General features: G+C 35.5%; 1 protein-coding gene across 1 annotated transcript; it reads left to right on the top strand.

The window, feature by feature from the left end:
• The first annotated feature begins 6,156 nt into the window (after positions 1–6,156).
• Positions 6,157–14,395, top strand: LOC142353645 (retinol dehydrogenase 14-like). The gene is made up of 6 exons (XM_075405941.1): positions 6,157–6,327; positions 7,406–7,546; positions 9,383–9,714; positions 10,214–10,349; positions 11,936–12,137; positions 12,540–14,395. Exons 1-6 carry the CDS (start codon positions 6,258–6,260, stop codon positions 12,652–12,654), a joined length of 996 nt encoding a protein of 331 aa, XP_075262056.1. The 5' UTR covers positions 6,157–6,257; the 3' UTR covers positions 12,655–14,395.
• Positions 14,396–15,585: the final 1,190 nt, after the last annotated feature.

Here is a 15,585-nt window from a genome sequence, read left to right as displayed (position 1 = left end):
GTGGACCGAAAAAGCGAGTGGTTTTGCGGCGTGAATTTTTTTCGCTCCAAATTTAAAGTAGAGTGAGAAAACGGTGTTTGAACAAAGATTCGCTGTCTCGCTAGTGGTTCTTTGTTCACATGCGGCAATTTCACTCTGATTTTTACTGTTTTTTCGATTTTTGGATCGGTTTTTTTTCTAAATGGTTTTCCCAATTCATTCACAGCTCATTCTAGACCTAGTTTTTTGTTTGAATTAATTTTTCATTTCTCGCTATTGGTTTTTTTAGTTCACATGCGGCATTTTGAGATTTTCTGTTTTTTCTTATTTTTTTAATGTTTTTTTTTCTAAATTAGAGTGACAAAACGGCGTTTGATCAAAATTTCGCGCTGGCGGTTTTTTGTTTGCATGCGGCAGTTTGACTTAATTACAATTCAAAGAATTTGAATTGTATTGGGGCGGTGTCTTTTTTAAAGATCTGTTCACACATTTTCATGATTTTTGAAGTCAAATTGGAGTAGTGATTTTGGTCACGCCGAAACAGGAAGTAGAGCGAAAAGCGAGTGGTTTTGCGGCGTGAATTTTTTTCGCTCCAAATTTAAAGTAGAGTGAGAAAACGGTGTTTGAACAAAGATTCGCTGTCTCGCTAGTGGTTCTTTGTTCACATGCGGCAATTTCACTCTGATTTTTACTGTTTTTTCGATTTTTGGATCGGTTTTTTTTCTAAATGGTTTTCCCAATCCATTCATAGTCCTTTCTAGGTCTAGTTTTCTGTTTAGTCAATGAAATTTCTTTCAATTGTACGTCAGGACTTGTCCTGTTGTGTTTTTTTATTTCATCGTCACGATTTTTGTTACGACCATATGACGTCACAATCGCTTCAAATCTGCTTTTTGTTCATTCGTTCATGCAATTTCAACTGAAGTGCGTGTGTGACGTCATTTTTCGCTCTTAGTGGAGCGAGTTTTTTTGTTCATTCGTGTGATTAAATTTTTGGTCACACTTGACTTACCTCACTCTCAAAAATGACTTCCTAACTTTGAAGTTGACTTTATTTACTTTAATTCAGAGATGAGGTCAAATGGGTGTGTCACTCTAAATGAAGGTTATTTGAGAGCAGCTAATAGAGGCCGCAAAAACTTATACAGATTTTGAATCAAAATATAACATATCGGCCTTCAATGAAAAGACGTATTTTTTTGGTCTGTCTTTTTTACTGTTTTTTTAAGACTGCAGATCTACAAAGCTATTGCGGCTATTTTCTGGCAATCTGCCAGCTATGTTTAACTGTTTTACTCAAATGCTCAATTCGAGACGGAGATAAGCTACGAATCAATAACGTATTAAGATTATAGTTTTTGTTAGCTTACCAGCGTTGACTACATGGAATCCTGTCCCGGAGTAAATCTGGTTCAGTATTGGGTTGCGAGAAACAAATGACATCATATAACAATTCGCAACAACTAAACATGCTGTCTGAAAGGTCTGTAAAGTTTTTAAGCGTCAAGCAAGTTCTTCCAAAAGAATTTTTAATTGTACAACTGATCTAATGAACATTACTAATAGAGAGTTTTGATTGCGCAGCTGTCAGAGTAGATGAAATGAAAAGTTAAGTAGTCTTGTAAGTTAAAGAGATGTTTTATTACAGATTTTTAATATTTTGAGGTATTTGTCGATTAAAACGAGAACAGCAAAGATAATCGAAAAGCGCTTGTAGTCTGAATATACAATAGTTAGGCAAGCAACTCATTTAATAGACAATTTGATCAGAAATTTCTGAAACACGCACATGCAAAATTTAAATTGCCAAGTTTTTGGCCTTATATTTAAAATGCGAGAAATTTCATTATAAATAGGCGAGAGTTAAAACTCCAGAGTTTTCTGGCATTTGATCAATTGTAGAATACGTATTTCCGGTAGAAGAAACGTGACTCTGCAGAACTCACTCCGACATTTTTATGCCAGAAGATCTCAGCGGCTTCAAATAAATAGATTCACATAGCCTGCTCATAAATGGCATTGGCGTTTGAATAAATACATTAAAACAGTACCATTATGATCATTTTGGCATCTACATTGATTACGTGAGTTTGATTGTTAAGGAGAGGCCTATACTTCTGACGGATTGTATTTGATGACGATTATTGTTCCGACCCACTTTAGTGGTGGAGGAACTATATACTCCAATGGGTTTTTTTTGTTCAGACAATTTTGGCCGATCGATATAATCATCGTAGAGAGTTGTGAGTGGTATCATTAAAAAGCCCGTCCAGCGTAGAATATGGAATTAAAAAGATTTTTTCTTTTTTTCACTTTATACAGGGAGCTATCGCGGTTTAAAGTTTTGTGAATATTAGACGTAAATCAGCTGTTTTTATTCACATTTTCGGTATTTTTGACCTAATGTTCGTTAATTTTGCTAAAAATTGTTCAATTTTTTAACTGTAATGTTATTGATTTTATCTCTAAAGATAGAGGAGGGTTTCTCAATTGTTCGATCCAATTTTTTTAGGGTAGAATTTATGCTAAATTTTTCAAAATTCAGACTTTTTCGGGACCAAATTTGTTTTAGCCCACTTGCTTAAAATTTGCTGGAAGTAGATACTTAAAACTGCGACACTATTTTTTTTAAGCTGACAATCGAGCTAGTTATACTCCCGTTGGCTTTGAGAGTCCTCAGGAATTATAATTTTTCAGTTCTTTGCAAATTTAAACTAGATAATTCTACGAAATGCATTTTTTTTGACGAACTGAAAAAAAATGTCAAAACATGATCTATTTAGCAACCATTTGAACAAATGAGTATTTTGTTAGACGCGCTGCAATATCTTGGCTGATCTTGATCGCGCCATGGATCCTTACGATAAAAATTGTTTTAGATTTTAATGGGGAGCGATTTTTCTTTTGAAAATTTTTCCGCTATGTTAACGTTTTATGAGTAATACTGACAAAATTTTCAGATCAGTGCTCGATAAATGACAGATTCTGTTTACAATAATCGAGGAGCAACGAGATTATATTACGGTATCAGAGTTTCGCTCATGGTTTTTATGGCCCTGGCAAATTGTGTTTGGAAAAATTTTTATTGACTTCTTGTTTTGCTTTCATTTGTTTTCTTTTTTGTAGCCCAATGATTTATTGTCCCCAATTGAAGATCCAGTTATCTTTTAGGAGGTATAAATAAACCTAGACAATTCTTTTAGTTGTTATCTAATGTCTGTTATGACTTTGAATATATTTGTTTCAAGAAAATATCGGTTATTTTTTGAACTTTGCCACTATTTTATCTTATTTTTCTCAACTTCGGGCGCAGTCTCAGTAAAAACAGACAGAAAACGATTTCCTGTGGGTCATAAATTAATGTCCTTAACGGTTTTATGTTCAGCTAATGGTCTCTTTGTTTTGATACTACGCGCGCTTCAGTTTTTTTTTATTTTTGAGCATAATTGCATCATTTTGTTACCTTGTCGAATTATCTGATTATTGACAAGTCCAATTGAGAGAAATTGTAGTTGGAAAACTGCGCAGCGTTAGAAAAAGGTGTATCTGGATATGTTAATTGTTTTGTATTATAGTTTTTGCTTTATAGGGTGAGAAACAGTTATCCCGCAAAATTTTATGATTTTTTTTTTAAATTTTTACCAATGTTTGTCTTTCTTTTTGTTGTTGTGCGCCATATACCTGATAACGATAGGTCTCAATTGCTTCCCCAGGACGTATAACTCAACCTAGTTGAAGATATCAGTTTATAGCTGTTTCTTTTAATTACTTTCAAATTGAATTAAAAAGATTTTTTTTCAACTGTATCCACTTTGCTTTCTTTTTTTAACCAGGTTACTCAACCTCACTAAATAGAAGTCTCAATTACTTTTGTTGATTCAAAATTTTTGTGCGCTTGGTTACACGTTGTAACTGATTGCTTCAATCATTAATTTCGTAAAAATTTTTCTAGATTTATATATTGTTCAATTTTTGGGTTTTTTTTTATCATTTCTACGCAGTCCTTTCATAAGGAAGACTCTGTGATGTTAACATGAGGAGAAAGTGGCGATTTACAGTTCTTGCGGGTAACATCTGATAATTATGCTGCCTTGAACAATGTGATCTCGTAAAATTGTTAGAAGTCTTGGCTTCTTTTTATATTTTTTTTTGTGGGGTCGTGACTTATTCTCCATATTAACAGGCCCAATTGGCTTCCTGAGGTATTGCATTTTAATCCATCGCGGTTTATTGAAATCTTAAGTCAGCTATCACTTTTGAACTTATTTGATTTCGAAAACATTTGGATTTTTGGAGCTTCGTCATTTTTTTAAATTGTTTTTCGTTCGATTTGTAGCTCAGTCTGTAAACACAGGTCACAAACAGTTTCCAGTGAGCTATAATTTAATCTCTATCACATTGGCTTCAAACTTTTGTTTATTGTCTTTGTTACTGCTGTTTTTACGACATTTTACAGAATATTTCAGATTTTTTTTACATTTGTACATTTTATGGAATTTTTGTTTTCTTTTTAATTTATAACAATAATCGTTGGTCCCTTCGGCTTTGAGATTTTGCTCAATTGAACATTGGATAATGACATGTCTCAATTGCTTCCTATTGAGATGTATTTTAACATTTTAGGGATTTCAGTTGATATCTAATGACATTAATAACGGTGAAATTAATTGTTTTCAAAAATAGAAGCGTATTTTTGAAGTTAGCACCTCTTTGCTCTTTTTCGTCGACCTTTTTACCAGTCGCATTGAGGACAGGTCCAATATATTTTCTAATGAAGCATAGGTTTAATTGTTTTGTTTGGGTTTTATCTGATGCGAGCTTGATTTTATGATTTTTTTTATCATAGAAATCGAGTTTTGGTCGTAAATAATGTTTGTTGTGTTATTTATTATTGTCTGTTCTAATAGTCCTATTATTAACAACGTTCATCGCCCCTCTAGTGTGGCATTATTGTATTCCATCGGTTGTTTATTGAACGATATGTATATTTTTAAAGTTTTCTATCTCTTCATCATTTGGTAGCCAATTAAGTCAAGAATGTGGATGAGCGGGGTCGGAACGTTATGTGCGTATGCACATTACCGAGCCTCCTTGTATTGATTAAAACGTTAGATTGTATCAGGATTTGTTCCTAAAAGCCTTATATACAAATTTGCATCGATTGCTTTTTAATTATAATTACACCATTAATTCAGAAAAATTGAAAATTCATAAGTCTTTGATGTTGACTTCAATATTTATCAAGGTTAAAAGAAACAGTTTGTAAAATATGAATGTTTGAATTGAAAATTTCAGCAAGGAAAACTGTAGTTACAAGGTTAGTACACTTTGGTCCATTTCTGTGTATAAATCCTATTCTTTATAGCATCTGAGCTGTAATAATATATTTCTGGCGTTTTTTGAAAGAGATAAGAACAGAAAATGTGTAGATTAAAACTTGCTCATGGAAATATTGAGATTTTGACCACTGTTGATTGACATTCAGAGCAATATAAGCGCAAGACTTATTGATTAGCTTCAATTTTTTCTTAATGATTCAATGGCGTAGTCAGATATTGACGAATCAATTAACTATTTGATTTTAAAAGCACCGTACAATTCCAAAGTTATAGATAATTGTAAATATAGGAATCGAGTGCTAAAACGAAAAATACAATACGTCAAAAACCACAATTTTCACTGTTACAACCTTTTCGTTGTGAAATTTTTTTAACAGTGAAAATCATGATTTTAGACGTTATTTTTATTTTCCATTTTTGCACTCGATTCCTATTTTTACTGTTATATTTGCTAATTTTGAGGCTGCTTTAGCCTTTTGTGAACAACGGTGACATGAAAATTTAACGTCATGAAGATTCTCATTTATGCACTACGAAAAATCAATACATTAACCGTTGGCAAATGTGACTGAAAAGTAAGAATTTCCTACCTTGCATTGGGGGATAACGTGACTATTGTCCACAATTTTAAGCATTACTTCAATTCGCGTAGAATTTTATTGCTCGAATTTATTACTAATTAGATATCTACTGAGCTGGATGGATGGAATATGTTATATTTGAAGTTATTATACCTCTATTCAAGTATTTTATATTTATACCATAAAAAACATATTTTATATGTCAGTTCAAATATTATAACATTAATCATCAATTCTTAGTAATTACTCCATGTAGTGTTGTTTAACAACATTTTCAGTTCGTATGGCTAGAAATTCTATCGTGTCTCTATCCTCTCCTTGTAGATAATTGTGTTTATCTCTAAATGTGATTTTATCAATGGAATCCGACTTGGACCAGATATTGAAGAGTTGGCGACTATGGACTGGCGTTGGTGTGACGGCTACTAGTAAGTACAGGTCAGATATCTCTGATGGGAAAGAATGTCTCCTCATTGCCCTAAAAAACATATGTTCATGTGATTGTATGATGCCCACAAGTAATGCTCACTTTTAGAAGCTGTTCCACACTTCCCAATTAGGTTACGGAGCTCTGTAATTGATAATTTCACATATAAATTTGATGTCATTGTCTCAGTTGTTTTCAGGCTATTAAAACCACTATTTAGCTTCAAGAATTTTTTATTTCACAAAATTGAACAAAGCTTTCGAAATACAGAAAATGTTGAAACTCTTTTTATCAGAGCAGAATCAAAAGGGTGAGCAGTTAATCAATTAAAGAGTTACAAGACAAACAGTTTATAAGTAAAAAAACTTTTGGGAGTTAGCTTGTGAACAAAGTCAATATACTTGTATGTTTTCACCGCAAAAAGATTTCATAGTTAAAATAACATTTAAATCATGTTTGACATGGAAGAAGTTGATCCAGACTAATTACAACCTAAGTCTTAAAATTTTAATTGCTTTTCTCATATAGCAATTCACTGCGTCACGACGCTACAGTAAGCTACAGATTGCTAAACAGATTGGGGCACCTTAATAGATTTAAAACCTTTTAATCCTTTTAATTTTGAGTATTCGTTAAATTTTAACATGAAGTTTTTATGAGAAAACTAATCGATATGTTATTGATCACGAAATGCGTAGTTGCTTACTATAGGATTTCAACGAAGAAGTTGGGATCACTAGCGCTGTGAAAAGCTAAATTAGACATCGCAAGATGACGAATGCATTCTACTAAATGTCACACTAATCACATAATCGGAATTTTTCTAAGTAACAAAGGTTTGCTATAAAAACTTCTTTACTCTCCTTAGAGGACAGCAAAGTCTAGAAGCTAGAGCTATGCATTGTTTTGATAGAGTAGTAATGAGTCTTGTATACATGTGGTCTAAATGCAGTCATTGTTGTTTATTGGGCTAGATGGCAAACTTGTCCGCAGTGAATTTCAAATCTGAGTTTTGCAATGATTTTGATATCATTTTCTGGGGACACTTTTCAGTGGTTTAGTTTTCAATTTTTGTTTAGTTGGTCTGCTTATGCTTGGCAAACGATACTTCTTGGGTGCTCGATGTCATTCTAAAGCCACTCTTCATGGCAAAACTGCTATCGTCACTGGTGGCAACGGAGGACTGGGTTTTGAAACTGCTCTGGATTTCGCCAAAAGAGGTAGCGTTTTTGGGTGCTTATGGGCGTTTAGCTTTCTTAAAACTTTCGCTGCAGAGTTGACATCAATACGGGCTCATCTACAATTTCTGATTATTGCTCTTAAAAAGTTTATATCGTCCGCTTAGTTTAAAAGTGCAAAATTTTTTCTGGTCATTTTTATAGGGGCGATGTTACCTAGGCTAAAAGTTATATCCTCATCCATCTTATATCATGAGGATTATTCGATATATTTAATTGCTCTCAAACAAAGTTTGTGCCAATTATATTATTCCTGTGGTCTTTATAATTCGATTTTCGCTTGACTGATTTTCCGTCTCTACCCATTTGACATTTCGTCCTCCAAAATTGGGATAAAAAGGTAATCCTCGGTGGGCATTAAGTTCTCTTGGAGACCTAAGTTTTACTATACTCCAAGAATGCGGTTAACCAAAACTGTTTTAAGGAGACAATGGAGGTTCTTAACCTTAAAAGTTATCCTCCATTACCCCCTCAACACTCCTTCGTCCACCCTATGGCACTTGTCGATTTGAACTCGTCCACCCTATGGCACTTGTCGATTTGAACCCCCGTGTCATCTAGCCTTCGTAACCCTACCCCGATCGCTTGACCGCCTCTCATCGCTTGACCCCCCCCCCCCACCCCCCATCGCTTCACCCCCCAACGCTTGCCCCACCCCCACACACGCACCCCGTTCATCCCGTCCCCTAATGCCAGCAGCCCTAAGCCCCAGCTGGCTACTATCAAAGCCAACCGCTCATCGGTCGTTTGAGACCAATTCACCCGACGTTAGTCGGTTGTGTTTTATTAATAGTAGTGTAATCAAAGCGAGGTTTGATAAAGTTCTGATTTCGTGAACTGTTTTGTGTTCACTTGTGGCTATTTGACTTAAATTTTTGCAGTTTATGTTTTTGTTAAAATTGTAGTCTCAACCACAATTGTACTTCATTCACAATCATTTTGTCTAGCTTTAGAGTATTGCGATTAATTTTTTTTGAGTTTTAGGGTAAGATTTGTTACCGTTTGGTGTGGAGTTGGAGTGGTGATTTTTATTTTTGGTTTTTTAACGTGCGGGCGTTTGACTTCTGGAAAAGGAGTTTTGTTGATGCGTCTGTTTTACGATTCTCAGAGGCGTCATGGATTTCTGTTTTTACGACTCTAAAAAGTGTTTTGGTTTTCTGTTTCTTTACAACCAGAAGAGGCGCTATGGTTTTCTGTTTGTTTTGTTCTGTGGTCTACTAAGTGAACGAGCAAAGACACCGGACGCTCAGAGAGTGAATCAGTTTGAAAATTTTGTTTCGATGTACAGTTTCGAAGAACAGAGAAAAGTGATCTTCATACTTTCTTTTTGTAACAGAGCGAGTAATGTAGGTGGAAGTTTTCGATGTGATCAAAATTTTGTGCTCAAGTGCGGCTTTTTTATTCGGTTTTTCTTGTTTTATAAGACTGATTTTTTAAAGTGTTTGAGCAGTTCTTCTAAACTAAATTGGCAATATTGAGTCGTTTTTGTTAGCGCGTTGAAGCTTTTTGGCAATTAAAGGCAGTTTTAGATCATTTGAGCGATATTTTAATGATGTTTTACCCATTTGATTGTTTGTGGCAGTTTTGTTAACTGAATTGACGCCTAATGTTCTCAGCTTTTTTATGTTTTGAATTCATTTAAATTCTCTCATTATGGTATGCTTACCATGATTGGGGAGCGATACGTTATCTGACCACTAAGCTTGGGGGGGGGGGGTGGGGGCTATAATGGGAAAGACCCTATTAATCTACTAATTAGCCGCTTATTTAGAGTTTATAGCATGAGCAATGTTGGAACCTAATACTTATTATTCTTAGGAGCACGAGTAATAATCGGCTGCAGAAACATGCAGTCTGGCCAGGAAGCTGTCAATCAGATCATATCACAATCTGGGAACCCAAATGTCACAGTAATGCAACTAGAACTGGCGAGTCTCGAATCTGTGCCCAGTAGTTTCTGTGACCAGTTCCTGAGTGAGGAGAGTAGATGTGACATTCTAGTGAACAATGCAGGAGTGATGGCATGTCCGAAGGGATCCACTCTAGATGGTTTCGAGTACCAGTTGGGAGTCAACCACCTCGGACACTTCCTACTCACTACTCTACTCCTAGACCTTCTCAAGGAGTCACAACCCAGTCGCATAGTGGTTGTGACTGGAAAGGAAATTTTTTGAAACTTTACGTTGATTGATATTTTCTGTTCAGAAGTGCTCAATTTGAGCGATTTTGATGGTTCTTTAAATTCCCTGAGGTAGTTCATCAAAATTGTAGATCGGATCAAAATTGTTAAAACTACTGCTATAGGACACCCCCCCCCCAGTTCTAATGATGTTCCTTTTGAAAGTCGCGTTATGTGGCGGTAGTTTTACCATTTCTATAGCATCTATAGCGTACTATTACATTTGATTAACTGCGCGTTTTTATTCCCATTAGTTGTGGGCTGTAGCGTTTTGTTGAGTTTTTTTTGCTGACCTTTTCTTAATCAAATTCACTGGACGACTTGTGACAAAATCAAATTGACAAAATTCGTTGAAGAATGATCGAAAATCGTCTTGTGCCGTAAGTGACCTTCTGGTTTGAACAAAACAATTAGATAGCGATCAAGTTGTTTTGCTTTTGTTTCCTTTTTCTGATCAGGGTGATGTTTAGGTTGCCACATTTAAATCTGCTCAGCTCGATTTCGATGATATGCAATCGGACAAAGACTATTTTCCATGGAATGCATATGGTCGAAGTAAACTCTGCAATATTCTCTTCACAGTCGAATTAGCAAAGAGACTTGAGGGTAAGTTATTCAAGTGTGTAAAACGTTGATGCACATCTCAAGAAGTAAAGAAATGAAAGTATAACTGGTCTCTTTAATCGGTACTATAGAACCGTCTGTATTTTGCATTGTAAGGGTCTACAGGTGCTGAAATTAACCTTATTTCAAGGAAAGTAGCTTATAATGATTAGTATAGTCCACTTTCACAATACATTAAGTTTAAATGAAGTCGAAAACAGCTACAAAGGTGAGTATGTTTACTCAGAAATTTGGCACCGTAAACGCTTGCTTAATAATTTTTGTCCACGGGAGAAAAGGACAGTTCCCCGAAAGATTTTGAAAGTCTAGATTCAAATGTGTTTACGGCATGTCTAAAGACAAATTTTTACGGATAGTGTTCGGAATGTGCTCCACGTTTCGGGGCCCCGACTGCTATGTGACGTGGCAAAAAATCATATCGCAAAAAACTTTTGAATATTTTGAATCTGATTGGTTTCTAATAGCCGCCGTCAGTCTCTCAACCAACGGTTATTTAGTAGCTCTCCTTTTTTACTATTCAAAAAGTTTGAATTGCATTGGGACACTGTCTTTTTTCTGAGATCTGTTCACATATTTTCGTAATTTAGAAAAGAAATTGAAGTGATGATTTTGGTCACGCCGAAATAGGAATTGGGAAAAAGCAAGTGGTTTTGCGTGGCAAAATTTGTTCATTCTAATTTAAAAATAGAGTGAGAAAACTGTGTTTGATAAAAAAATTCGCTCTAGTGGTTTTTTGTTCACATGCGGCAATTTGACTTTTTTTATTTTTGGTATTGTCAATCTTTTTGACTTTTTGAAAGGATTTTTTTTTGTAAATGGTTTATCCAATCCATTCATAGTCGATTCTAGGTCTAGTTTTTTCTTTTAGTCGATGAAAATTTTTTGAAAATTTATTTGAAAATTTTTTGAATTGTTTGACAGGAACTGTCCTGCTGTGTTTTGATAATTCTTTTTACCTTTCGATTACCTTCTCCTTTTTCCTAAGTCACGACTTTCAAGTTTGGTTCCTGACATACTTCACTCAATGTTTCCACTGAATGGATATCTAACTGCACACCAAATTAGAAGGCTTTCGAAACTCCGTCAATTTCTTTCAGTTCTTTCTTGTGTTTCAGTCCCGCTGTGTGTCAAGGGGGTCAACGGTGGCTATTTTCCGGCAATTTGTAGGCTATGCTATAATGTTTTTTCTACTATAGGTTTTGTCCGTTTTTCTACGGTAGAAGTAAAAGATAATAATATCAATTAAGATTAAAGATAATATCAACTGGAAGTACGAAAATGGCTCGATATAAGCTTGAAGACGAAATTCAATGGGTTTAAAAAGGGGCTGGACTCTTAACAAAGAATGTAGAACATTAAAACATTATCTCTTCACATGAGGCCTTAAATAGTTAACATTTTTGAGTTTCGTTTGTTATTATGTGCTCTCGCAATTTGTAGAAATCTTTGTAAACGCAATTTTGTTTTTATGCAAATTTTTCGCTCTACTGTTGCGCTTTTGTTCTAGAACAATGCCCGTCGTTCGAAAGCATTTCGCCCGATTCTAGTCGGTTTATGTTCGTTTTTAGGATCTGGTGTTACAGTCAATTGTTGTCACCCTGGGATAGTGATGACTAATCTGTCCAGGCATGTCGGGATACCACCTGTTATCAAGTGCCTCGCATACCCCTTTTTGTGGTATTTCCTCAAGTCGCCGTTCTTTGGTGCACAGACACAAATATTCCTCTCAGTTGAACCAAGCGTGGAAAACATATCAGGACTATACTTCTCGTTAGTTCACTTATACATAAAAAGGCATATTATAATTTTTTAGAGGAATTTATCGAGATCAGAATAAAGTTTTTGTGGAAAGATTTGGTAAGAATGAATTTTTTTTCTGGGAAGAATGAAATCTGATAATATGTATCACCCTGCATAGATTAAAATGTTGACAACAGTCGGCATTACCCTTTAAGATCTTTAAAACTTTCCTGTTTGCTAAATTTTAATAAAAACTTTGATATGCATGAGTTCTTTGTCTGAAATAAATTCATTGGTTTTATATAAAAGTATTTCAGAGCGTGTGCTCGTAGGTTTGTACCAAAATCATGAGCATTAAAAATGAAATTTAACAAAGTAATCTATATATTAAGACGATCTATAACATTATTAGTAATATGCCTATTTCATCAGGGATTGCGAGACTGTGAAAAATCTGCCCGACAAATGCACCAATGCTGAAGCAGCTGCTCGTTTGTGGAGTTTAAGTGAAGAGATGGTTCAATGGGGGAGCTCAAAAACTCAATAAAACAAACTGACGAATTAGAGCTATTTCAGAATCCGACTATCATACAGCCATCTGTTTGTTATTTGTGCTCCCTTACTTTCTGTTTCCATGTTTATTGTAGTGGTTGATCCTGGCGTTTGTTGGGCATTCATTATGGGACTAGCATGCACAAATGATGTGTATAAGTACTAAGGCGGTCCACGTTCTGCAGAAAAACGTTCCCACTAATATTTTACATGTGAAAACATGTCACCCATAAAGTTCTTTTCCGAAAAGCCCTTGGTTGCGATGGCACAATAGAGGAACCCAATCAAAACAGTAGTTTATAAAGCTCAATCTAGCAAGATAATTATAGTTCTACTTAACAGATGGCAATTAAAATCGTTCGATTGTTCAAATGAATAACCGTGTTGTGAGATGAAATTGATGGTGGAATCAGTTATTTGATTTTTGATGATGGTTACAAAGAGTGGCAATGTCGTTCAAACTCTAGTGTTCCCCGATAAGAAATCTTATTTTTATTTGTCCAAGTGAGCCTCTATTTTGCAATGCTGTTCCTGATACCGGAGAGTTGCGAAGAGAAAACAGTTGGGATTGCATGCGAAGAAATATATCGACAAATCACAACGTCAAAGAGTTTGTCAAAATAACAACTTCAAGACGCCATCGAATTTTTTCCGCGCTCTACATCAAACAATCTATTTCATCAAAACAAGTGGTCGAGGACAATTGACTTCAATACCACGTATTTTTTTTTTATTCAGACCGGTACGTGACATTCAGCATATTAAGTACCTGTAAAACAGATTAACTGTCTCCAACTAATTTATAAATTAGTCGCAAAAACACCTATGTTCATTTGGCTAAAGATTTGGATCCGAAAACAGCTTAAGGTTTACTGTTCTCAACGCAGCTTGTTGGACCGGAACGTCAATTTTCTATATTCCTTCAGAGGAGGCAGTGAACGCAGCAATTACTAAAGAAAAAGAGACACTAGCCTATGCTGAAGCCTTAGCGTTTTAGCAGTACCTCAAAATTAAAAAAGAAAGAAAGAGAAAGATATATCAGCCAAAGACGTCGACTGTATTCTATGCATAGTGAGCATGCTCTCTGGATTTGCCGCAATGAACAAAGCAGCAAGACAAAATTTGAATTGGAATGCAGAAACTGGAATGCAAAACTATCCGACAAAAATTCAGTGAGGACGAAGGAGTCTACTGTTCCAGTCACTAAAAGGCCACTCACTGATTAAACTACTAGCCAGAGCCTGTCTTAGGTATCTGCAAAAATTTTTCTTTTATGAGTTGGTGTTGATTCCTTGACAGATGTGTGCATCAAGCCAGCTTCAAGTGTTGCAAAATTAAACAGATCAAAATAAAACTGTGGCTTCTACAGGGAAAACCGAAATGAGAGCCAACGGTGCCTGCATTACCAAAACAGATTACAAAACAACAGACTGATGACTTTATCAAAACTGACGAACAATAAAGCGAGGAACATCTGATAGAGGGCATAACGAAAAAAGTGTGACGAAATCAGTCAGTGTTAGTGTGGTTGAGTGGATAGTTTTTCTCAATGAAGAGAAAATTGCGAGAGCAAACATATTTTTGATCATGATACGTTGATAACCACACATATCAATGAACAAGGAGCGGAAAATTTTCTTTAAAGGAAAAGAGACTAAAATTCCCGTAGCTACCTTCCTCTACGATTTGGTGTTGAGTTTTTCAAAGCTTCTTGTTGGCCATTTCCAAACATTATACTATTTGAACCTTGGACTTCATCTTGTATCGAAAAGATCCTTCAATGAAAATTACACGAAAGGTATAGCAGCTAAAGGAAGTTTTGCCAACGTACAAAAAGAATGTACTATACAGTGATACACTGAAACATCTGAGGGCTCGCAGTGGCAATGGATTAAGTTTTTGAAGAAAAAACTTAAGAGAATTTTAGGTAATCTGTTAGTAACTAAAGTTTCTAACAGATTACTCTTGGTTCTGAGATAAACCCTCTCAGAACCAAGAGCCTTTTTATTTTTTGAGTGCCCTGTTTTGCGCCTCTCACGTGCGTTATTTTAAGCATGTTTTTGAAGTCGTCGATTTTGTTGGGGACCAATCTTTGTTTTTCGGGTAATTTCGGAACTCTTCATACATTACATTTTCTTCCAAACTTTTTACGCTTGATTCTTAATCTTTCTTGCATTGGAGCTATCTACATTTGTTTCTGGAGTAATTTGGGATCTTTGTTCGTACATTTCATATTGTTCCAAATTTATGCATAATGACCTCAATTTTGTGCACTAACCCTAGTTATGTTCCCAAAAAAGCTGCTGGAGTTTTTTGTGCACAGTTGCATTACCGTTTTCAACACAATGCTAACAAATTTTTATTTTAAAAAAAGACCTACTGCAGCCTATCTGTTTTTGTAAGCTGTTTTCCCTAGCTTCCTTACTATGTTCGTCTGAGTCCGTATGTCTGTCTGCCTGCCCTCTTCTGGCCTTTTTCTTCTGTCTGCCTGTTTGTGTGACCGGGGTTTCTCGGCGGGTTTCTCTGTGAAATCTGTGGGTGCGGGAGTACGATGATTTTCATTTGTGTTGGTGCGTGTATTTGTATGAGCATGTGTGTTTGTGTTTGTGTAGCGTGAACGTGTGTGTTTGTGTACCTTCGTGTACATGTGCCTGTGGAAAAAAATGCGTTTCCCTGCAGTTCCTCGTTAAGATTTCACTTTCCACAAGTTCCTTTCTAATTTAAATCAATTTTCTTACTTTGACCACAAAACTCAACTTTTACGGAAGAATTTCCTTTTTGGTGTCTTTTTCGGGCTGAAGAATGTTTTTTTAACAAGCCCTGAAAACCACTGGATCCACCGAAATAACTCATTCCACCGTACGACCTCCAAGTTCTTGTCAGTTCCATTGGAACCTTATCAAGTCGCTATGGAAAGAAGTGCACT

The sequence above is a fragment of the Convolutriloba macropyga genome, chromosome 14 (assembly GCF_964194025.1).
Source record: "Convolutriloba macropyga chromosome 14, txConMacr16.3, whole genome shotgun sequence".
NCBI classification, from domain to species: Eukaryota; Metazoa; Xenacoelomorpha; order Acoela; family Convolutidae; genus Convolutriloba; species Convolutriloba macropyga.
The sequence above is the reverse complement of the archived record's forward strand: the minus strand, read 5'-3'. Positions and strand labels throughout refer to the sequence as shown.

What these genes read in the sequence shown, in the direction of transcription:
- LOC142353645 (XM_075405941.1), top strand. Translation starts at nt 6,258, where the DNA reads ATGGAATCCGACTTGGACCAGATATTGAAGAGTTGGCGACTATGGACT. An exon ending in AACCCAGTCGCATAGTGGTT is followed by an intron (nt 9,715 to 10,213) that starts GTGACTGGAAAG and finishes GGTGATGTTTAG; the next exon opens with GTTGCCACATTTAAATCTGC. An exon ending in ATATCAGGACTATACTTCTC is followed by an intron (nt 12,138 to 12,539) that starts GTTAGTTCACTT and finishes CTATTTCATCAG; the next exon opens with GGATTGCGAGACTGTGAAAA.